The sequence below is a fragment of the Eutrigla gurnardus genome (assembly GCF_963514095.1).
Source record: "Eutrigla gurnardus genome assembly, chromosome: 7".
NCBI classification, from domain to species: domain Eukaryota; kingdom Metazoa; phylum Chordata; class Actinopteri; order Perciformes; family Triglidae; genus Eutrigla; species Eutrigla gurnardus.
Window position 1 is genome coordinate 12,422,011 of NC_139921.1, and position 24,191 is coordinate 12,446,201.

The window sequence follows — 24,191 nt, forward strand, 5'->3', positions numbered from 1 at the left end:
GGATTTGGATCACCAAAGACAGCCACCAGCTCCGACTGTAACACCCAAAGAAAGCTTTCTCAAAACGTTGTACAGTCCTAGTAAAAACCAAAAACCTGCTGTTCTTGGGGACCATAGCCAGCCTAGTACGTCTGAACATGAGACTTCTTCATGCTCGTCATCTGCAGATACTTTCATCATCGAGCATGATCCACTTCCAGAATCTGGAGATCAGTTTCCCTGAATCAAGAGAAGACAGATCATGGAAGCCATGCAGGGCATGCGAGGCAGAGGTGGAAAAATTAGTGGAGGAGAAGGCCAAACTGCAGGATGTGCTGTGCAGTATAAGTAAGTACATTTTGTCTCTCTGTTGCAGTTAATTGTTCCTTTAACACTATTCCTTTTTTCTCTCACAATTTCCCTAATGTACCAAATTAAACTAAAACTTAAAAGCTTTTAACAATTTGGTAAAAAATCTTAGCCCATCATGAAATCTCTTGATTTTTTAAAAACTAGTCTCTTCCTTTTCTTTAGTTTATTTTTGCTTCTGTGTCCCTGTAAGGTAATTCATATTTTGTGTCACAGGTGGTGAACACCTCGAGGCATTAAAAAGCTTTCTGGACAAAGTGGAACAGATCTCCTACACTTTTCTAGACAAAAAAATAGATTAATTAGATTGATTAATACATTATGAATATGGTAGTTAGCATGAGCAGTGATGTTGTCTACTTCATGTAGCCACACTGCTGGATTAAACAGACAGCTGGAGAAATTCAAACTTAAGAGCTAAGTAGAACAGTTTACTGGTGGCGGTGTTTTCTCTCTGGCAGGGTATGGCACAGGCCATGCTCTGCTCTGCTCATGGCCCTATATTACTGGTGTAAAAACAAAGTTGCTACAATTAGCTAGAAAGCCAGGGGAGAAAGGAAAAATGTTTCTCATACCATGAAAATAGCTTAAAACCCCTGAAAAACTGGTTTCATCTTCTTCTTGGTTTCTCTTGAGGTAGTGGTATCATAAGTAAATAATCCCAAAACTGCCATCATATTTTGATTCAACGGTTGCCTGACTGACTGGTTCATGGTAATACATGACATCACCTTTTTCCAACTAAACCACACTAACAATAGCATTGAAAAGTATATGACAAAGTAGAAAATAACTACCATAACCATCACTGAGTTAAAAGTGGAAGTGCATGACCTTTTTGGCTTCTAAATTAAAACAAAATGTCTTGGTCAATCCTTAAATTTATGACATAAACTTGTTGAACCATTGGCAGAAAAACAAGAGAGAGCCCATGTTTCATGTTGTCATTTTCTGACTCTGGTTCTCTGGACATCTGTCACATTACTCTATCCCAGCTGAACTTTAACCCATTATCTGTTGTCTGGGATGACAACTGCTCTGTGCAGTTTTCCTCTCGCAACTATCTTCACTGAATGTTCTCTTGCTTTTAAGACTCTAACAAACTGTGCCAGCGGCAAACCTGCTGTCCTTTAGACTCTTTCATCTGAGTCCAATGGGTGAGCTCCTCCTCTCCAGAGCTGTTCAGGCCGAGTGAAATCCAGCCAATCATCTCCTTTCGCTTCATGCTGCGCTTGTTGTAGACAGAGAGGATGAGTGTGACGTCTGACAGCTGGAAAAGAGCTACCTGGAAGACAAACGTCTCTTTGTAGGTTGGGTTGGGCTGACCTCGACAGACTGATGTCTTACACTTGGACATCTCGTGGCCCATGGAGTTCAGTAAGGTCAGCTTAACATATGTATCTGAGCAAGAAACAGGGGGAGCAGACAATTAAAGGTGAAATTATATGACATTTAAATATTTTTATGTATGGCACCGACTTCAATACTGGATAATTTGTGCAAAATCCTTATGTTTCTCCAGTATTATTCACTTTGAATTAAAGCACTACTACCTGCTGCAGCTGGGTTTTTTCTGTTGTAAAGTATGACCTATTTCCCCCAGAAACCATTTGTTCTTGTTATAATGTCACTGCAGTTGATGTTGTGTTCCTGATAACAGAGAGTGGGAACTCAAAGGGTGCAAGGAGCGTTACTTCTGTCTTGTTGCTTTGCAACAACGGTATGTCTAACCTGAAAGTGGAGGGTAATGTTGAAGATAAAAATGGACTCAAAAATATAATCTTTCATTTCACATTAGCATTTTTGTTATTGATGATTTTACACACTTTTACTCCAGCTGAATCCCTTCTATTTTATTGTAAATCAGTGTATATTCCAAAGAATAATTTCCAATAATTGTCATTTATTTCAAATGCAAAGAGGAGAAAAAGAAAAACACTGGCATAATCTAGTGATTCAGCATCCACGGTTTCCTTTTTCATTCCTCATTTCGATGCAGAAATCATGATATAAACTGAAGCCACAAATCCAGCGGAAAGTAAACGAGGCAAGACTGGCGATCACAATGGGTCTTTGAGAGTGTTTCACCCCTCGTCTACCCATAATAATGCTGGGTATTATGTTCCTGTCTGAGGGAGTATAAGGAATGAATTGCTGAGGCTTTCATGCTGTCAAGTGCCAGCTGCCTTCCAACGCCTAGCTCACCGCCTTGAATCACACATTCAGTTGCTCTCTTTCACATAAAAGCACAGTGAAAAAATAGCCTTGATTTATTTTTCGACTGCTGCTGAATGGGCTCTGTAGAGCTGTGGATATCTTAAGTGGTCAGTAGCGGTGATGCATGGTTCTTTGGTATTATTGCTGAATGAGAGGGGCTGTGACTAATGATTAACTTGACTTGTTGGCTTGGTACTGTTTGGAAATTATAGAAGAGGAGCTCTGAAATTGCTCTACATCTTCTACTGTGCTCTTTCCACTTTGTAAGATTCACAAAGTCAATAAAGTCCTTCATAAGAATTTTTTTTCTGTTACCAGATGTGACTATTTTCTAAATGCAATTTGTATACAGTTTGTGGTTATGCTAATCAAGAAAGCACAAACAATATAATTTGGCAGCTAGTCAATTAGACATTCATAAATACAAGGAACACAGCAATCAATGGGAGGACAGTACAGAGTGTCTTTTAGATGAATATGCTCTACACTGCCAAAGAAGTCCTATTTCTGTTCCATATGCTGTAAGCAGATCTGAAAACAAGTAAAATTACAACCAAAGCATGCCAAAGTATACTGTTAGAATAAAGGCACGATTTAGCCAGAAGTCCACGATGTGCAGCATTTTTCTTATAGCTGGTTTTGAGCCATCAGGCAAACCAGATTCAGTTAGTGTGAAAACGGTTACTTCTGAGTGAAAACATGAAAGACTTGCAGGCATCAATGGCACAAACAGTGACATGACACAGGTAGTGAGAGTAGTTGCAGGGCTGGATGCACAACACATACATATTCAAAAATGAAGGGAAGAGGGTTTACAGCAAGCAGCCATCTTCATGGATAAGTGTTCCTAGTTCCTATTGCCCCTTCTGACAAGTAATTTTGATTTTGCACATTTGTCCTTTCTGGAAACAGAAAAGTAGATTAGAAGATTGATACAACTCTTATGTCTGTCTGTTAAATATGAAGATCCAGCCAGGCAACCATTATCTTATCTTAGCATAAAGACTGGAAATGGGTCACAGCTAGTCTGACTTAATGCCTACCAGCAACTCCAAAACACATTAATTATTTTGATATCTTTCATTTGTTTAATCCATACAAAACCAAAGTCTAAAAACATCATGTTGCACTTGTAATAGCCAGGTCCACTGTCAGTGGAGGTGGAGCAGACAGATTTTTGGATCTTCAGACAGAAGGTCTCCCCCCCAGTTTTCAATATGTATGCTATGCTAAGATAAACAGCTGCTGGCTATAGAATCACATTGAACAGATCTGAAAGTGGTATTGAACTTCTCATCCAACTCTCTGAAAGAAATGTAATTTTCCCAAATCAAACTGTTGCTTTCAGTAAATTAAATAAAGTGAGTTAGAAAAGAAAACAACAGAATGACACTTTTAACTGCTTTCCTTGTTAATCAGTTATTTTCCAATTATTTCTTACGAAAAATGTTTTACAGATATTATCATGGACACCAGATATGGTATTAAAATAAATAGGAAATAGAAAGTGGTCAATTAGATTAAATATTGATTAATGGAAAATGCTTTGCATTTGATTGACTACATCCATGAAGATATTATGAAAAGGTCCGGAATGCAACAGCAATCGCACCTCACATTTTGGCAGGGACAGAGACTCACCTCTGATAATATAAACCTGTCCACCTATCAAGTGTTTTAGACAACAGAACAGCCCATCTGACAGCAAGGGTTGTAGGACAGCAATAAGAAAAAACAATGGACCAATATGTCAAAAGGGTAGTAGGGTGGGAGAATTTCAGGTGCAAACATAACAGAAGATGAAAGGAAAGAAAAACAAGGTCAGAAGGGCAAAAACATTGCACAAAGTTCAACAAGAGGCAGTTTTTGTTTGAACTTGCTGCTTGGACCCCTGGAGACTGACCAGCAAATGAGGGAAACCAGGGATTAAACCAGAGGAAAACTGAAAAGAAGGTAGTGCAGCTGAGATAGAACAGACTATCACTCAATTGGGGAAGATACAAGCTCTGTGTAGTTTCTCTGTGGCTCAGTCGTTGTTGAACAAATTAAATCAAATAGCATTTTTGATGGATATTCTTTTAAGAATAATCGTTTTGTATGAAAGAGCCACTTACAATGTATACCAAATTAAGGGTAATAGGTTGTATACTGACAATATAGTAGACTAAAATTAAAATGCTAACACAAAAAACAAGTTGATGACCTGTATGGAAAAACACATGTGACATTTGCTGGAGAAGCAGACTGATAATACATTTAGACTGCCATAAACATAAATTCCTACGGACAGGCTCAACTTGTCGTTTTTTCCTTATCTGAAACCCTGATTTAGGATTGTCACTGCTCATTTGGCAATGACTCAAATAAAACCTTTTAGAGTGCTTACTGGGTGGCTTGTTGGCAGCAAGGTTTTTAAAATGGATGCCTTTGATTATTTCCACAGAGAGACGTCCTGTTGTGGCATTGTACACCAGGCCCACAAGGATCTCTGGTGTCAAACTCTGACTGACTGACTGGAATGATGAGACGCTTTCACTGCATGTCATATCAGAGAGGCTGACCTGGGATTCACCACCCTGAAAATCCAGAAAATGATTCAAGGTATATTACAAAAAGAAAAAGAAAAAAAAACATCACAGCCAATGTTGCCCTATCTAGTGATAGCAATATAACATTTTGTATTTGTCCCTATTAGATATGTCATAGCTTCTTTTCCTCACTGAAATGTATTTAAATTAATAAATTTAAATTAAATAAACACAATCTATCCCTCAGACACATTTAAACACTTAAGTCACACAGAGGTATATCAAGAAGTACAATATAAACCCATTCTGAAAATCTTATCCAAACACATATATATTGATATAGGCGCAATTAGTGAGTTGTTGAGAGAGCGCTTGAATGCCAACATCTGTTTTTATCCTACTTACCAGGAGAGCACAGCATGGGTCTAATATGACTGGAATAGACATTTTTCCCTGAAGGTTGAGCTTGGTGAGGTAGAACACATTTTCTCCGAGCACCTTCTCCTTCTTCATCCGCCGCATACTATAAAGGCGGAATCGGATGGCGTAATTGCTGATCATCTCTGATTCCACAAGACTAAAGCGGAAGGTCTCAGTGAAAATTGGGCATGGACCTGTCTGGATTCCTGTCTTGGCCCTCTGCTTCTTGGTAGGCAGCAGCACCACATGGACCTGCCAGGAGAAGTTCCCTGTGCGTTTTAGGGCAGGAAGATCTGATACTGCCATGATGGTGACTTCCAGTTGCTGGTCCTCTGAGTCGTAGTCAAACACCACATCCAGAGTGCCATATGTTGCAACTGGATTTGATTCATAACCTTTAGGGAGCTGAGCTGCTGAACCACGGGCTGACATGTCCTAAAGAAACCAATGAGATGCTCAATGTGGAATCAAAACCTCTCTCTATATATATAAATCAATCTTGCTGGTAAATCATTGGTATTTACCTCTGGGCTCAGGACAGCTGTACTGTCACTGGGTACATCCTCCTCGTAGCCCTTGTTGAGGTAACTCTCAGTCTCATGCCCATTGCTGCACTCACTGGGACATTTGCCAAAGGACAGGTGAGGACTGCCGCTGGAATAGGACAGATCACACTTGGCATCTCCCAGGTCAGAGAGTGTACAGGACATTCTAGGAGAACCGTTCTCATCCTGATAAGGAGGTGGCTGAAGCTCGTCCAGTGGTGGCGTGCGCCTCATCCTCTGGATGCAGTTGACTGGTTGGAACGAAGTCAGGAGAGAGATTAAGGGTTACAATAATGTACTTACTGTCAATATCATATACATTTGAACAATGTGTAGAAAGAATGATGTGGCTTTTACTCTTGCGCCAAAAGCCATGGCCATGGCCACAGCAGTGCTCTAGCAAAGGTTGGTTTGACATGATGAAGGTGCTATATGAGACTAGCAGTTGGGCTGAACGATATATCGTTATCATATCTATATCTCGATATGAACATTCAAGATATTAATATCGAAAAAGCAACGATATAAACGATATAGATTTCCCCCACACTCGCCCTGCATGTACAGCTCTGGCAGTCACAATAATCTTAATTTTTACGATTGCTCATGAATGCACCGCTATGGCCAGCCAACCACAAACCTTATTTCACGCTTGCTGTGGATCGACAGCTGAAGCCAACCAATGACGAACATACGAGGGCGGGACTCCCGCCGCGGGAGTGAGGGAGACGGAGACTGGGACGCAGACACAACATACACAGCGGGGAAATCAAAAAGAAAGAAAGAAAAGTGAGACGAGTGCGGAAGATAATGCGTCCGGTGGCGGTGCTGAATCTGATTTGGTGCCAAAACATAAATCATCCTCCATTATTTGGAGGTATTTTGGATTTAATAACGATGATGTCAACCAGAGCGGGGTGTTGTGCAGGTCGTGTTTGGCGAAAATTGCACCGAGTCTATTGCAATGCGTTCAGTAGCGTTACACCGTATGAGTCGGCGTCCACCAAACATAAAGACATTACAAACACTATAACATACCACATTGCAAAAGATGGTACCCATGTACACACAAAAACAAAATGTTTGATTTTTTATTTATTGATTGGTGACTTTATGTTAATGTTGATGAATGGCAGTGAGTTATCATCAATAAAACTGCAGTTTCCACATTCTTTTGTATTATGATGTTTTTATTTTTCTGAAAAATATTTGGTTTTCACCGAACCGTAGTCATATCGTTCAGCCCTAACTACACTCTTAGAAATAAGGGTTCCAATAGGGTTCTTCTACAAGGGCTGAGGTTCTACCTGGAACCATTTGCTTCTGAAAAACCCTTTCCCGAAGAAAGGGTTTTTCAAGGGTTCTTGGTAACACTAATGGTTCCAGTAAGAACCATTTTGATCCAGAGAACCCTTTAAAACCCCTTTCCTGAATAAAGGGTTTTAAAAGGGTTCTTGGTAACGCTAAGGGTTCCAGTAAGAACTATTTTGATCCAGAGAACCGTTTTTGGAAGAAAGAGGTCTTCAGGGATTGTTGAAAGCATGGGTATAAGATCCTGTGTCACCAGGGATATACTTCCTGATAACACCAATAATGGTGCAAAATACAAATCCTTGTGACTACTGATACAAATACTTTTCATATCCATTTTTTTGTTTGTTTTTTTCTTCGTCTCCAGATCCTGTTGATCAAACTGCAACATAATTACCCATCTTGGGATTTGAACACCCTGCCACCCAGTCTAAAGTCACTGGCAGTAGTGACTGAGCTAACCAGCTAGCTGTATTGAGTTATCAGGTCCACCATACTAGTCTATTACCTTACACATTCTGATCAGACATACAAATAATAAAACTGAAATGTTCTGTTACCAATTTATTTTCACAACCATTAATTATAAGAAAGCAAGACCTTCATCAGCCAATCTTGTTGATCCAGGCAAAGATTGGTTGTGACTGGGATTTTAACCCCCACCCTCCAAATCTAAAGTATGTACCATTACCCACTGAGCTATCCAGCAGAATGTGGAGATCAGGGACTCCTCTGACTCGCACAGCCAGGTTGACAGCTCCTTCATGTCAGTGGTCAGACAGAGGGAGCTGATCATGTGTCTGTTTAGCTCTGTCTGTACAAACTGTGACTTCTGCTTTTAGGTCACAGTATCAATTCCCATGTTGAGAGATATCATACCTTGCTATTTGCACTTCCAGACAATTAGCTCAGTTGGCTAGGAGCTGATTCTTGGTGCAAGATGATGTGGGTTCAAGCCCCAGCAAGGGTGATAATGGTAATGCATCAAAATACTTTGTAGTCTTTGTGAAACAAATGTACAGTCATTGTAGATGATGTTTGACAAAAACATATCAGAATTTTACCTCAAACACTGATTTTTGACTGTGAATGGCTTAGTCAATTCCAGAAATTGTGGATTTCAGCCTCAACTGGTGCAAAATGTGCAACATTACAATGTCAACTGTCTTGCCTTCCTATTCTCCTGTTTGTTGCTCAGAATTGCCTAAAGTTGCCAAAAATAATCTGGACCCGACCCATTGCTGCGCAGCAGCTATAATTGGGTTTATTTTTTAAAAGTTTAGATACACTACTCCCTTCTTCAGGAGGAAATTGACACACAGCAAAGAAGCAGCCAGGGGAATTGAACCCTGGGTCCCTACAGCAAGGATACAACCCCTCTTTCTGGGGCATTTAAGTGAGCTATACTACTCACTGGACAAAGGCTTTTGAAAGTTTGTTACAAGTCAGGTGATCTAGAGATACAGTTGTGAGTTCAAGGCCTGGTTGATGCAGAGTGACCATGTTAATGCCTACTGAGGTGATGTGTGGATTAATGACAGACAATTGAAAAATATTAAACACTTATTTTACAGACAATTTTACTCATGTATTTGTCTCCTCCTCATACTTGTCCATGATCGGCCTCATCCCACGGCTGCTGTACCCTGCTTACTGGCTTAGTCAAGTTGTGAAGCTGCACATAAGTTCAGTGATAACGGAAGGTCTTTGATATCAGAGGCCAAGCCTTAACTGATGTTAAAAAAAAAATCATATTGTAACACTGACTTTGGGGCTACCGCATGAGGGTTTGTTGATGCCAGGAATTGAACCTTGATCTCCCAGGGGAAAGGGCAAGGTTTGGTGTGTTGGGCCTGGGAGCTGGCCCCATGGTGGCTGTCATGTGTGAGTTAAGAGCTGGTTGCCCCATGGATTGCACCATATAGGCTGGTCTTCCCCCTCTACAAACCAGGTGTGACATACCAATAGTGATTACTGTGAACAGAACAGAACAGAACAGAGAAGAACAGAAGACACTTCAGAGAATCAAGGTGAGCTAAATATAATATCTTATTTCAGCATGCTTGACCCTGGCTGAGGACTTTTATGGTGAAAGGTGGACTAAGCATTTGTTTCTTGTTATGTTTTGTTCGTTTGCTTGCTTGTTTGTTTTCTTGTAGAAATGACTTACACAGCTTGGACAAAAGCCGAAGTGTGCCATTGGTTGAAAAAGAGGGTTTTGCTGAGATTTCCATTATTGTTATAATACGTAACATTTTGAGTACTTGTTACATAACACTGAAAAGTATTTTAACATTATTTAAATCAATGTGAAAACTTTGTTGGGTTCCCTCACTTTCTCATGACTCTGTTCCACTGTCACAATTACTACGTACAGTATGTACTCTGATTCCTTTCATTGGACCATGCATTATTTTATTGTTTGTAGATAGCTTACAATAAGGCACAGTAAATGCACCTTGGATTGATGGAACTAAAACTCTTTTTTGTCTCCCCTTTCTGCCATGTCACCATTGCTGGAGATTACACAAATCCACGACTGAGGACAGCATGATGTGTCTGGCCTGTCATGTTGCTGATTCCACTGGACCTATGCTGACTTTTGACCTGTTCTCCCCTGGGACCTACACAGCCTGTTCTGTTGGACTATCTTTAAATAAATGTTTTTCTCATTTAAATGTTTTGAATGTTTGTTCAATGTCAACATGATAAATGACCACAATATAATATGAACGTATCTGATCTGTAGAATACAATATGGTTCTTTATAGAACCCTCAGAGGACAAGACAGTTATTTGTGAAAACCTTTGAAAAGGGATGTGAGGTCTAGATGAAACCCTTGAAACATGAAAGGGTTCTTGGTGGAACTCCTTTTGTAGGTTCTAGATGAAACCCTTGAAAAACGAAAGGGTTCTTAGTGGAACTCCCTGTGTGGGTTCTAGATGAAACCCTTGAAATATGAAAGGGTTCTTAGTGGAACTCCTTGTGTGGGTTCTAGATGAAACCCTTGAAATACGAAAGGGTTCTTAGTGGAACTCCCTGTGTGGGTTCTAGATGAAACCCTTGAAATATGAAAGGGTTCTTAGTGGAACTCCTTGTGTGGGTTCTAGATGAAACCCTTGAAAAATGAAAGGGTTCTTAGTGGAACTCCCTGTGCAGGTTCTAGATGAAACCCTTTAAATATGAAAGGGTTCTTAGTGGAACTCCCTGTGTGGGTTCTTTGTAGAACCTCTCATGGGGGGTTCTGGGTGGAACCTTACACACACAGTCCTAGGTATAACCCTTTATGTGGGGTTCTCAGTAGAACCTTCCAAAAGGGTTCCAGGTGGAACCTTTATAAAAGGTTCTACCTGGAGCCAAAAAGGGTTCTCCTATGAGGACAAGCCGAAGAACCTTATATGGTTCTACTTAGCACTTTTATTTCTAAGAGTGTAGCAGCATTTCCTATGGCGTCTAAAAGGCGAGTGAGCCAGCGGCTTGCAGCTATAACTGCTCTATGAGCACAGTCCAGAACAGCGGCCATGACACAGCCAATGGGGCACTCTCACATGCACGTAAAGCACACACAGCTGGCCCAGCTATGTAAATACAGAATGGAGTAGCTCAATTTACAACACATACAGAGGGACAGTGACTTCATTCACTGCTCAGGTAGACATTACTCCACTATATCTTTACATTATAGTTACAAATAGTTGTTGCTGTAATATTAATAAGATAATCTGAATATCAAATTTAGCCTTAGTACAGCCTCACAGAGCTGCTGGCATGGCTGTAGAAATCTCAGCCATCATTGTAAGCAAGGCAATAATATTTTATTTGGATAGCATAGTTTATACATAACGGAAAGTGCTTTACACAAACAAGAACAAGCTAAGGAGCAAACATGATAAAATAAAATGCATTGTGCTAATATTTAAGTTTTTAATATTATATTTAATATTTAAGTTAACCCCAAAGGCAAACAGATAGTTTAGCCTTGATTTAAAGGTGAGCACTGTTGAGACAAGTCTTATGGAAATTTGCTCCAGATCTGTGCAGCATTGCAGCAAAAAGCAGCCTTCCCAGCCTTGGAGTGAGGATGTAGGGAAGAGTAACAACATCCTGATAATTATGTTTTATTTAAAAACAGACTGAGTTGCCTCTGAAATATCTTAATCCACTTTGAAACAACAATAGATAACAGGTGAGAAGGTGGAGAAAGACTGTGGAGTTACACATCAACTCAAACTGTCACTTGTCCATGTGCTAATAAATTGCATTTAAGTTTCCTCCATGGTTTTATTGCTGTCTTTTATTTGTCCAGCACCTGACTCAATGGTTTAAAGGACTGAACTGAATACTTCTCAATCTGCCACGGATTGCATGCCTCTCTTCTAAATGATTCAGTTTGCACAGAATAAGGCTATACTGAGAGTCTCTGTGACACCCTGAATAGTGTTGTCAGCTGCATTCTCCCATATGCCTCCCTTGTCCAATTGAGATTCACAAAAATTGAGCAGCCGATGCTAATAGTCCCATAGGGACACTGGCAAAGAGTTCTTTGAACCTTGCAAAATAAAAACAGAAAGAAAAAAATAAAACAAAAGATGAAGGAGCAAATAACTTGGGCAAAAAACTGTCTTTTTCTGTATCTATAACTTTTGGAAAAAGCTAACACTGTGATGACGTAATATTCTCTTACTCATTGTTCTTTCTCCCAAGTTCTTGAAAAGTTTGTCTTAATAATGTCAGTGTCAGACAACCTCAAAGTGACAACAGTGGCAGGATGGAGTCTTAACTAAGTGTCATGGAGGGTTTGATAAAAGGAGCAAATCCATTTTGAGCGGCTTTTGTCCTGCTGAGCTGGGGGAGGCTGATTTGATGGAAGCTGCTGTGTAAAAGCACTACTCTTTCCTCCAGCCCGCTAATTGGAATGGTTACCATTCTTTCTCTCGTCTAACCTACCCTTCCTTCACAGAGTTTCATCCCCTCTGTACTGCCAGTTGCCTTGTGTTGTCTTTTGTGCTTTGTGAAACTTGACTGTGAAACTCAGCTATGAATATCTTCGGTGACAAATGAGCAGAGCAGCACTTCGTTGTCCTTCCCATTGCTACAAGGACCCCCTGTGGCCCCTCACAAAAAAATGGCTTGTCAGTCATGACTATCAATCAGAAGCTATCAATAATACAAGCAGTAAAGCTCCAACCCCTTTAGGCAAAACACAGCTATTTATGACTGAGGTAAATTCAAATAAGATATAAGTCCTAATACATCCATCCATCCATCCATTTTCTACCGCTTATCCTGTATTTAGGGTCACGGGGGGGCTGGAGCCAATCCCAGCTGTCATTGGGCGAAGGCAGGGTACACTCTGGACAGGACGCCAGTCTATCGCAGGGCCGACATGTAGAGACAGACAACCATTCATGCTCACATTAACACCTATGGGCAATTTAGAGTCACCAATTAACCTATCCCCATCTTGCATGTCTTTGGCCTGTGGGAGGAAGCCGGAGAACCCGGAGAGAACCCACGCTTACACGGGGAGAACATGCAAACTCCACACAGAAGGAACCCGGGCCGACCCGGGAATCGAACCCAGGACCCTCTTGCTGTGAGGCGAGAGTGCTACCCACTACACCACCGTGCAGCCGTGTCCTAATACATATTATGGTAATTTTTTTATAGATAGGCCTCTTTGAGTGTGCTTCTGAGCACCAGGAACCGACTTGAAAAATATCTCTATGTGGCTCCCTTTTTCATCAACCGGCTTCATTTGTTAACCCCAACCTTGGGAAGGAAATGTGTTTGGCTGGGAATGTAGCTTTTGTTGTCGGCGCATCGACGTTCCGAATCGAAAAACCACAAGAAACACAACCTGTACTGTGATAGGTACATGGTTGGCCAAGCAGCCCCCCATCCCTCCCCATTTCAGCGGTAACCACAGACAAGAAATTACAAAACAAAACAAAATTGAACACTGCTTATAATAACACCAAACAAGAGCATTTTAAGTATGTTTTTGAATTGAGGTGATTGGGATTTTTTGTTTCTGTTGAGATTTAAATAAAGAAAAAACTTTATTTTAATCCTTTTTTATTATTATTATTTTATTATCTATAGTCCTGTTTACATAACGTGTTAAGAAATGACCAGTGTATATGGGAACTTTAAAAAAAAAGGTATACAAGGTGTATTATTGCGTTGCCAAAAGGCACAGGGGAAAAAATGTAGTGTACCTAAATGATGTGTTGGTGCACCGAAATGAAAAAGTTAGGCACACCAGTGCGACCAATGTACAAAGTTAGTCTGGAGCCCTGCTGACATTTAAGCTTTGTTAGCTGGAGTGGTGGAAGTATTGGAAATCTTCCAACCCAGACAGCCAAGTTTTCAACCATGTCCCATCTACAGCAAGAAATTATGAGCATACAAGTCAATAGATGCTCTCAACTACTCAATCTGTGGTCATGTACAGTGTGAGGTGTCCCGGCAACTGTTTGCCCACAGACTGAGGCTGGGTGAGATAATTGACAACCAGTACTATCATTCACAGCTGCTCCGGACCTGGCAATAGGATACAGGTGATCACCATTCCACTAATCACGTCACCCTCTGTATAAAGCACAGTTTCTCCCCAGCCTCAGGTGGCCCGAGTACTCCAGCACAGGAGGAAAGTGGAGGGAGCGCCGGAGAGCGGAGAAATCCAGGAAGTCTTGGACTCGGCCACCCACCGATGTAGGGAAGTGGATAATTCAAACTAATTCTCTTTTCACCTCTCACCCCCTCTCCAGCGGCACGAGGCCTGTCGGAAGAAGGACCCCTCACAGTGAGAACAGAGTACCTCGGACCGGGAAGAATTTACGTTGGACTTTGGCCCCACTACCGTCTCCCCACCTTATTAAATAAAGACTAGTTACTGTGTCACTGGTGTTCTGTTCCGACCCCCGTGTACCCCACCTAGGCCAGGGTTCCCACAACAGAACGTGAAATACCATGACAGACAATTTTGAGTTTATTGAGTTTTAAAATCAGCACTAGTCTACTGGTAGTCAAGACGTTTAATACCTTGCATCCATATACACTGCTGGTGTTTTGGTTTCACCACTGATTAATAGTGTTAATTGGTGACACGGCCAAATGCGTCTGTGGTTGCTTTTAGTGACAGCTACTGTTGAAAACACAAACGGAACATGTTGGTTGTCCTCTTTAAAAGCCTCATTTGTATTTTTTATCTGTGCCAACATTTACGTAGGTTACTACGAGCAGCCACAGACAAAAGTCTAAAAGTCCTCGGGTAAACTGAAGTATCTGCTTACAGAGCAATACTCAATTGTCCTTCTAAAACCCCAGAAAATTCTTCTCCATCTTCCACCTTGACTCTCTCAGTCTGCCTCCACCTTCCTCCCTTCCAATTCAATTTTATTTATAGTGTAATATCACAACAGAAGTCATCTCAGGACACTTCACACACGCTCATGATTTTCCAACTAACCTTTAGCAACTATTTTATAAAAAATTAGATGACATACACTCCTTATTCCCCAACCCACCTTCTGAAACTATATTTCCATCAATCACTACTTCATCCCCTACTCATAATCTTTCACCCCCCTATCTCCTGATCAAGTTCTTACCCTGGTAACCTCTGCCCACCCAGCCACCTGCCCTGCTCGACCCTATCCATTTTCACCTTTTCCATCCTGTTGCTCCTGACCTTCTTTCTTTACTCACCCATCTAATTAACACATCCTTGTCAACTGGCTGTTTCCCTAACTCTCTTAAAGAGGCAAGAGCAAACCCTCTCCTCAAGAAACCCACCCTCGACCCGTCTGAAGTAAACGACTACAGACCAGTCTCTCTTCTTCCATTTCTCTTCAAAATACTAGAGCGCACCATCTTTAATCAACTCTTCCTATCTTTATCCGAACAACCTTCTTGATCCTCACCAGTCAGGTTTCAAGGCAGGCCACTTCTTGCCCTTCTTGCTGTCACTGAGCGACTTCACACCACTAGACGAGCCTCTCTCTCCTTTGCAGTTATCCTTTTGACACTGAACCACCAGATCCTTATTTCCACACTTCAGGATCTGGTTGTCTCAGGCTCTGCACTCTCTCTGCTCTCATCCTACCTCAAAAACCACACGCACCAGGTTACTTGAAGAGGATCTGTGTCAGAACCTTGTCCACTCACTACTGGGGTCCCTCAAGGCTCTGTCCTGGGGTCACCTCCTCTTTTTTCTGTATACTAACACTCTCGGTTCCATTTTTCAAACTTAAAGGTCATGTTGGGACCTAACCGTTAGGACTACACCATGGCCTACAAAGCCTACACAGGACAAAGGGGATTAAAAACTACACCGCCATTTTAGTTTCACATTTCTCACCTGGGTGAGATGTGAAACTAAAATGGCACACAACTGGTGCCCTATTGGCTGACAACTGCAGGCACCCCAGGGGGTCCCCGGCAGCAGCCGTGAGCTTTATAAACCGAAGCCGCCTGGAGAACGCTCTCTCACTCTTACTCTTGCTCTTACTCTGGCGTCTCTTCCTACAACCGGCGCAACACCACGTTGCAACGGGAGGCGACCCCTCCTGCAGCGCACTGCTGCAACAAGAGGAACCAAGCCGTTCCTGCCTTCCAGCTAAAAGACGCTGTCTGAAGTAAGCTGACTAAATTGCCAAGCCGCGATTATATCGCCGCTCCTGGAAGGAGGAAACACCAACTGTTTTCTTTATTTGAGTTTGATTAACGAGAGGAAACCCGCTCCGCTCTCGTCTGGATGAAGCCAACTCATCACGTCCCCCGCTGACGCCGGGGCCCACGAACTATCACCGTTACGGAACGCTGTCATCGCCAGGACGGACTCGCAGCTTACGCAACGATACCAGTAAGAGGCTATCAGTCTGGGCAGAGACATAAGTGATAGTGTAGGACATGCTTGTAATTCTTGTTAACGTGTTTTAAGTTCTGATCGCGGACCGCCGAGTCCGTTTGTTCATGTGCTGCTGTATTTGAATGCTGATCGTGCACCCACGCAGCTGGGTTGATTTCTGTAACAGTGTTTGCGACTAACCTCCGCCATATTCGCAAGCTCAGAAAGCCTCTACTATCAGTTAAAAGACCGGTCTCACGGAATAAACGCCAGTTCATTCACGCGCGCCTGTGTGATAGTGGCACGCCTTCTGAGCCTCAGAATATCACTCGCGCATTCTCTCTCTCTTTGTTTGGGTCCCGCTAACCCACGCACACACACCGCACACACACATCCTCCACCAGCTGTTTCCAGCTCCGGACGTTGAGGACGTAGCTCCATCTCTCTCTCTCTCTCTCTCTCTCTCTCGCTCTCTCCCTCTCGCGATCCTGTCTGACGTCAGTGGCTCCGCCCCTGAACGCTGTGAGGAATAGCTCCATCTGGTGGTCGCGCCCGACCATATCTCTCTCTCCCTCTCTCTCTCTACACACACGCACACGCACACACACACACACACACACACACACACACACACACACACACACACACACACACACACACTCCACGTGTGTCTCTCCTTCTGGTTAGCTTAGTTTTGTGTGTTAGGTAGTTAGGTAATAAGGCTTTGTTAATTGCAGTGTTATTGATTGTGATCATTATTACTGATTTTAATAAATCTTATTATATTATAACTAGCTGTCTCTTGTACTTGTTGTGTATATTTCACTGGATAACAGCAGGTTGTGAAGGCTAGTGCTTGAATTTCACGCCCTTCTTAAGTGTTAGATTGTTTTATGCTTCCACGTTATGATCACGATGATTGGCATGTGAGTATAAAACCTTTATATTGAGACTGAATACAGTTTTAGGTTATCTTTTCCCTGATCCCAGGGTGGTGCCCCGTTTATTCATGATTATATCATGATAATATATTAAATATAATTATTAATACTGATAATCATATTGATATTAATAATTAACTATTGATAACCAAATCTGCTCCTGCTACAACCCCAACAGTCAAGACCGAGTTGCTTTTCCTTCCACCCAATACCTTACCATCACCATTGACAACTCTGTCATGGCCCCCTCCCAGAGCCCTGGGTGTGATACTCAATGTCCAACTCTCCCTTACTGCCAACATTGCTGCAAGAACCCGATTGTGTATATACATACTGCACACAATTAGGAGGACACGTCTCCTTCTAACCCAAAGGCAGCACAGGTTCTTGTCCAGGTTCTTGTCATCTCAAGCCTAGACTACTGCCATCCAACCTCTGCAGCTTATCTAGAATGCAGCAGCCCGACTGGTCTTCAACCTACCTTAGTTCTCTCACACTACACCACTTCTCCACTCCCTTCACTGGTTACCAGTAGCCAAGCTTACAACCAGGACATGGTTACACCTTACACCCTAGCCCATCATCCACTCCACAACTGTTTGCTGTCCTGGCTCTTAAATGGTGGAACGAGCTCCCCATTGACATCCAGACAGTAGTGAGTCTACACATCTTTCGCCGCATTTCTTCAAGGTAGTTTGTATAGCTTATGGCTTATTTTAAGCTAATGCACTTACACGATTCCTTCTGTTCTGGGTTTGTACCCTCACGGTTGAATGCACTTATACACTTTTGATAAAAGCTTCAGCTTAATAAAATGTAATGTAACGTAAGCGATACAGCGCTGGTCAACTGAACATACAACAGCCAGACATTTTGATGATGTTTTATTTTTTAGATTTAATTCAATGTTTAAAGCTTGCTATATCGTCATTGCCATTTTCGTTGCAAGCATGCATGCATATATTTTTGATGACATGGGCAGTGTAGTAGCCGTTTGTCAAACAAATAAAAGTTATAAATCAAACTTTAAATTATACAAATCAAAGGGCCACTGATGCACCATGGGTTGTGGTGTAGTCGGATGGGAAAAAACTTAATGTCCAAACAAATGTCCAATTTCAACAAAAAACTTGGTTTATTTAACTAGAAAGTGAGCAAACAATGTACAAAGATAAATCCTGTGCCTCTCCCGCTCCGGTAAAAAAAAACATTTGCCCACCCAGGTGCATGCTGGTCCCTTACCGACAGCTTACCTATATAATTTCAGGTGCCCCCGTTAACGTGCCCGAATGAAACAAAACACAAATAATAAACAAGAAACACCTAAACTAAACAAATAATAAACTAGAATACTAATACAAATCTAATCCTAATTAAATCAAATAAATTGATTCAGAATACTAAACTAAACAGCACTAAATACTACCAATAAATAGCTCCAACACTCTGGCCCCTAATTGTGCATTATATCACAATTACTTTAATTTATCAAAGAAGCTATTCCCTCAACCCAACCTATCACTAGACATAGTTCATGCATTAGCTCAGTTCACTCTCCTCCTTGTGATGAACCTGCAACAACAGAGAGAGAGAGAGAGAGAGAGAGAGTCCATGGTGTCACATTCCTGCTTTCCCCATCAGCCAAGATCCTCTTGGTGCTGCAGCGTCTGTAATGAGGACCATGTCTCCAGGAATGAGATTTCTCCTTGGTCTTGTCCATTTCTGTCTCTCTTGCATCATTGGTAAGTATTCAGAAATCCATCTCTTCCAAAATAGTTCTGCCATGTATTGTATTTGCTTCCACCTTTTCCTGATGTACAGATCACTGTGATCAAACAGTCCTAGTGGCATGATTGGCTTGCCCTTTAACATCAGAATGTGATTGGGTGTGAGTGCCTCCAGGTCGTCCGGGTCATCAGAGACTTGTGTGATGGGTCTGTCATTCAATATGGCCTCAGCCTCACAGAAAACAGTTTGGTGCCCTTCATCATCCAGAATTTGCTGTTTGAGAACTGAAGTCAGAACACTTTTCACCGAGCGAATCAAGCACTCCCAAACACCACCATGATAGAAAGCTGCTGGTGTGTTAAAGCTCCATTTTATGTCATCCTGGGCCAGCGCTCTCTGAATTTTGCCATGATTTAAATCAGCCAGACTTTCCTTCAGCTCCCGATTAGCTCCAACAAAGTTTGTGCCATTATCAGACCTGATAGTAGAGACTGGGCCTTGTCTACAGATGAACCTCCGAACAGCATTTATACAGGAGTCTGTATCCAGTGCATATGCCACCTCCAAATGCACAGCACGGCTAGTCAGACAGGTGAAAAGCACTCCATACCTTTTGAGAAGACTTCTGCCTCTTTTAACCTCGATGGGACCCCGAAATAGTCAACTCCAACATCTGTGAAAGGGGCTCTATCAGGCAACACTCTTTCCTCAGGGAAGTCCGCCATCTTCTGTTCAATAAGCTTCCCTCTATTGCGTCTGCAAACAACACAGTCAGATATAACTTTCCTTGCAGCAGAGTTCACAGTCCACAAACGCACAAAGAGCAGGTCGCAAACACGATGATTATTGGCCAACAGATCCTCTTCATCAAACACACACAGCGGTCGGCTTTTTATGAATGAATGAGTACGCCGTGGCTGTGTGTAAAAGTAGGCATGTAGCGAGTCAACCATGCACTCATTGAACTCCATGTATTGTGAAATACTGTCTGTCAAACTCCACTCGTTTGGCCATTTTCCATTACAGCTCTTTACAGATGTATCACATACCAGTTTCTTTGAGAAGGTTGAACGTCTTGTCGATCTGGGTCAGAAGCAGCATGCGCTCCGTGGCTCAGTCCAAAGGGGGATTAAACAATCTCTGCTTTTCATTCGTCCATAATGCACACGATGTAACAAGTCCAGTATTGAAGCTTAGGCCTATTTCCTTTGAGTCCAAGGGCAGGTTTCTTTTTACTTGTCCAAGGGCCGGTTTTTTACTTGTGTAGTAGCCGTTAGTCAAACAAATAAAAGTTATAAATTAGGGCCGGGACTTTAACGCGTTAATTAAGATTCGGGCAGATCATCCATGTTGATGTGTCGGGCTTTAAAAGCCACGGGCCGGGTCGGGTTGTAATTTTCAGGCCCATTGAGAACTCTAATGTACAAAGTGTTATAGTTTACAGAAGGTCTACCTACCTATAGGCTACCTGAATTTCTGAAATGTACTATATTTCTAAATATGCTATTGCTACACTTAATGGCAAAAATTGCACTGGTCTGTTGGACTTGGTTGAACAAAAATAAGCAATATTTTGTTGCTTAAGCTTATCTATTCAGTCATTATTCAATGGTATACTAAAAATCCATGTGAAAATAAATAGTAAATCAAACTTTAAATTATACAAATCAAAGGGCCACTGATGCACCATGGGTTGTGGTGTACTTGGATGGGAAAAAACATAATGTCCAAACAAATTTCTAGTTTGTACACATAATGTACAAACTAGAAAGCTAGCAAACAAAGAAAAATCTTACCGCTCCGGTAAAAAAACATTTGCCCACCTATGGCGTTATATTTGTGCCACATTTATGAAGGAGCAATGTGAGATTTTGAGCGCAGAAAAATATATTTTGCGAGCACAGAAATTATATTTTGAAGAGAAATGATACGCGAGCAAAACATAATGTCATTTGAGCAGGCAAAAGTATATTACTCTCACTCAGTTTTACTCATGACCTCTCTCAAACTCTTGCTCGCTGCGCTGCGCTGCAGACCACTGCACGCGCGCTCTCAATCTGTCCCTTCTGTGCGCGCTCAACTTTGTCTGTACGCTTGCTCAACTACTAAGCGTTACAAATGTGCCACAATAGCAACCAATCAGAGACTTGGAGAAGCTCAATTCTGATTGGCTGTTTCGTCTCCAATCACAACGCTTCCATAACACGCCGAACGAGTGGGATTTTAGATTTCCAGCCGGCAGAATGGCAGAATCAAATGGTGAAAACAATAATACGCCACAACGTCAGGTGAGTTATGTCTTCCAACAGTGAGACGACCTGAGCATGAAGATTGAAACCTGTGTAACAGGCCCATCCTGTCTCAAAAAGAGAAACTAGTACACGTTTCCTGGAGGCTTGATTGTTCTGAAAAAAACTAGAAAAAATGATGTAATAAAACTGAAAGCAGAATGGCAGAATCAAATGGTGAAAACAATAATACGCCGCAACGTCAGGTGAGTTATGAATTTCTAGCCATTCTGCCAGCTGGAAATCTAAAATCCCACTCGTTCGGCGTGTTATGGAAGCGTTGTGATTGGAGAAACACCTAAACTAAACAAATAATAAACTAGAAATGCAATGATGGCAAGCTTTAATGCCTTAGACTCTAAAACTCTAGTGGAAACGGTGACAAATCTAAAATCCTCCACCTGCTGCCTTGATGCTTTACCTACCAACTTTTTTAAGGATGTTTTTGACTGCCTATCAAAAGATGTATTGCAAATAGTTAATAACTCCATTCAATCAGGCAATTTCCCAAAGGCCTTCAAAACTGCAGTCATTAAACCTCTTCTAAAAAAGCGGAGCCTAGATGCCTCTATTATCAACAACTACAGACCAATTTCAAATCTATCCTTCATAAGTAAAATAATTGAGAAAGTTGTCCTCCAACAACTAAATCACTTCCTGGCTTCAACTGGCTGCCACAACAACTTCCAGTCAGGATTTCGACCTTTTCATAGCACCGAGACGGCCCTTATTAAAGTTGTAAATGACATCCGTCTTAACACAGACTCTGGCAAAACTTCAATATTAATGCTATTAGACCTCAGTGCTGCATTTGACACTGTCGACCACTCAATACTCTTGGACAGGTTGGAAAACTGGGTGGGGCTCTCAGGCACAGTCTTAAACTGGTTCAAGTCATATCTACAAGATAGGAACTATTTTGTTTCCATTGGCGACTTTGTATCAGAACCTACCAATGTAACGTGTGGAGTCCCCCAAGGTTCAATCTTGGGGCCAACTTTATTCAACATCTACATGCTCCCACTAGGACAAATCATGCAAAAATAATAACATTAAATACACCAAATCTATGTAGCACTATCACCAAATGACTATCGCCCCATAGATCTTCTGTGCCAGTGCATTGAGCAAGTCAAAGACTGGATGTGCCAAAACTTCCTACAACTAAATGAGGACAAAACTGAGATAATTGTTTTTGGTGCTAAAAAAGAAAGGTTTAAAGTAATTCAACACCTTCACTCTCTGTCCCTGAAAACCTCAAACAAAGCCAGAAATCTTGGGGTTATTATGGATTCTGATTTACATTTCGACAGTCACGTTAAATCAGTAACAAAATCAGCCTACTATCACCTCAAAAATGTAGCAAGACTTAGAGGGCTCATGTCAGCTCAAGACTTAGAAAAACTTGTACATGTTTTTTCGGAACTGCCTGACAGTTCAGAAAAAAACTGTCAGGCAGCTACAGCTTGTTCAGAACGCTGCTGCTAGAGTTCTTACAAAGACCAAAAAATGTGAGCACATTACACCAATTCTTAAATCCTTACATTGGCTCCCTGTATGTCAGAGGATTGATTTCACAATCCTCCTGCTCACATATAAATCACTACATGGTCTAGGACCGAAGTATATCACTGATATGCTCCCACTACATAAGACTTCTAGACCACTAAGATCTTCTGAGACCAATCTGTTAGTGATTCCCAGAGTAAACAACAATCACGGGAGAGCATCATTTAGTCACTATGCAACAAATGGCTGGAATAAACTTCCTGAAGATGTAAGACTTGCCCCAACTCTGACCACTTTTAAAACTAGACTGAAAACTTTTATGTTCACCATAGCTTTCTGCTAAATCTTTTAATGTCTGCACTGTTTTTAATTATTGCAAATATGTTTTTATTCTCTTTTCTTTCTGTAATGCATTTTTAAATTTTTTATTATTTTCTTTTAATTCTTCTATTTTTTTTTTCTTCTCACTTTGTTTTATGATGTGAAGCACTTTGAGTCTGCCTTGTGTATGAAATGTGCTATACAAATAAAGTTGCCTTACCTTGCCTTGCCTAGAATACTAATAGAAATCTAATCATAATTAAATCAAATAAATTGATTCAGAATACTAAACTAAATAGCACTAATACTTCCAATAAATAGCTCTAACAGGCAGTAAAAAAAAGTCTATTAGACATAGTAAACAACTCATCATAATTTCCTCATCGACCGGTCATGCTAACTTCAGAAAGGAGAATGGAGGCTGGTCCACAGACAAACCTCTGATTATTCTGGCTTACTTCCTATTTTGTGAGGCGGTGCAGTGCCACAGGGGTAGCCGCCCCTTTCTGATTCTGCAGCCTCTGCGCAATCCTCCTCATGTATAATACATATGTCCTGAGGATAAAGCTCTTCATACTTACAGTCAAACATGCAGCGGTGATTGTCGAGAAAATGGCCCCTTGGACTTTTACAAATAAAGTGCAGTCTCTCAGCTGTATCATGTAATCTATGACTCATGTAATATCTACATCTAAAAATATTTTGTTTTGCACTGGTGTGCCTAACATTTACCTGGTCTGTCATGTGTGTAGCATAATGTTTTTTCCCCCCACCAGCATACAGCGACGAAGAAATCACCACAGTCTGAGCCTGAGTAGGGGCGGGCCTTCGTCTCTGATTGGATCTGATCCTGGTCTCTTCTTCGCTGAATGTTGGTGGGAAAAAGAAATCAGGAAGAGCGTATAAACTAAGGCTTATAATAATATACCGGTACTATGCGTGAAACTGTATGCTATCCTACTCCTCTTTGAGGGATAAAAATTTAGAGAGCTGTCGTTTTTTCGTAAAGAAACGTGCTGCGCCATGACACCGCCTGTCCAAGCACAGACACAACATCATTGGTGTTAACCGCTTCACAGAGTTAACTGCTTCACCACGTGTCTCCCCTCGCACTGCACGATGTCAGTCCTGTCTCATCAGACTTCGAGCCGGTGTAGTGAACTGGGCCGTCCGGTCGGTC

General features: G+C 41.5%; 1 protein-coding gene across 2 annotated transcripts in view; it reads right to left on the bottom strand.

Moving 5' to 3' along the window:
• Nucleotides 1–1,305: 1,305 nt before the first annotated feature.
• The window catches only part of syt14a (synaptotagmin XIVa), a 184,253-nt gene continuing 161,367 nt past the window's right edge, over nt 1,306–24,191 (bottom strand). The window contains exons 5-9 of one of the 2 annotated variants that reach the window (XM_084014043.1): nt 6,038–6,309; nt 5,499–5,948; nt 4,952–5,141; nt 4,207–4,263; nt 1,306–1,749 (exon numbers count right to left, since the gene is read on the bottom strand). In XM_084014043.1, coding sequence (XP_083870169.1) covers nt 1,436–1,749; nt 4,207–4,263; nt 4,952–5,141; nt 5,499–5,948; nt 6,038–6,309 — 1,283 coding nt within the window. In that variant the 3' untranslated portion in view covers nt 1,306–1,435. The remainder of the gene's footprint in view (nt 1,750–4,206; nt 4,264–4,951; nt 5,142–5,498; nt 5,949–6,037; nt 6,310–24,191) is intronic. The other variant, XM_084014044.1, reaches the window with a different exon arrangement.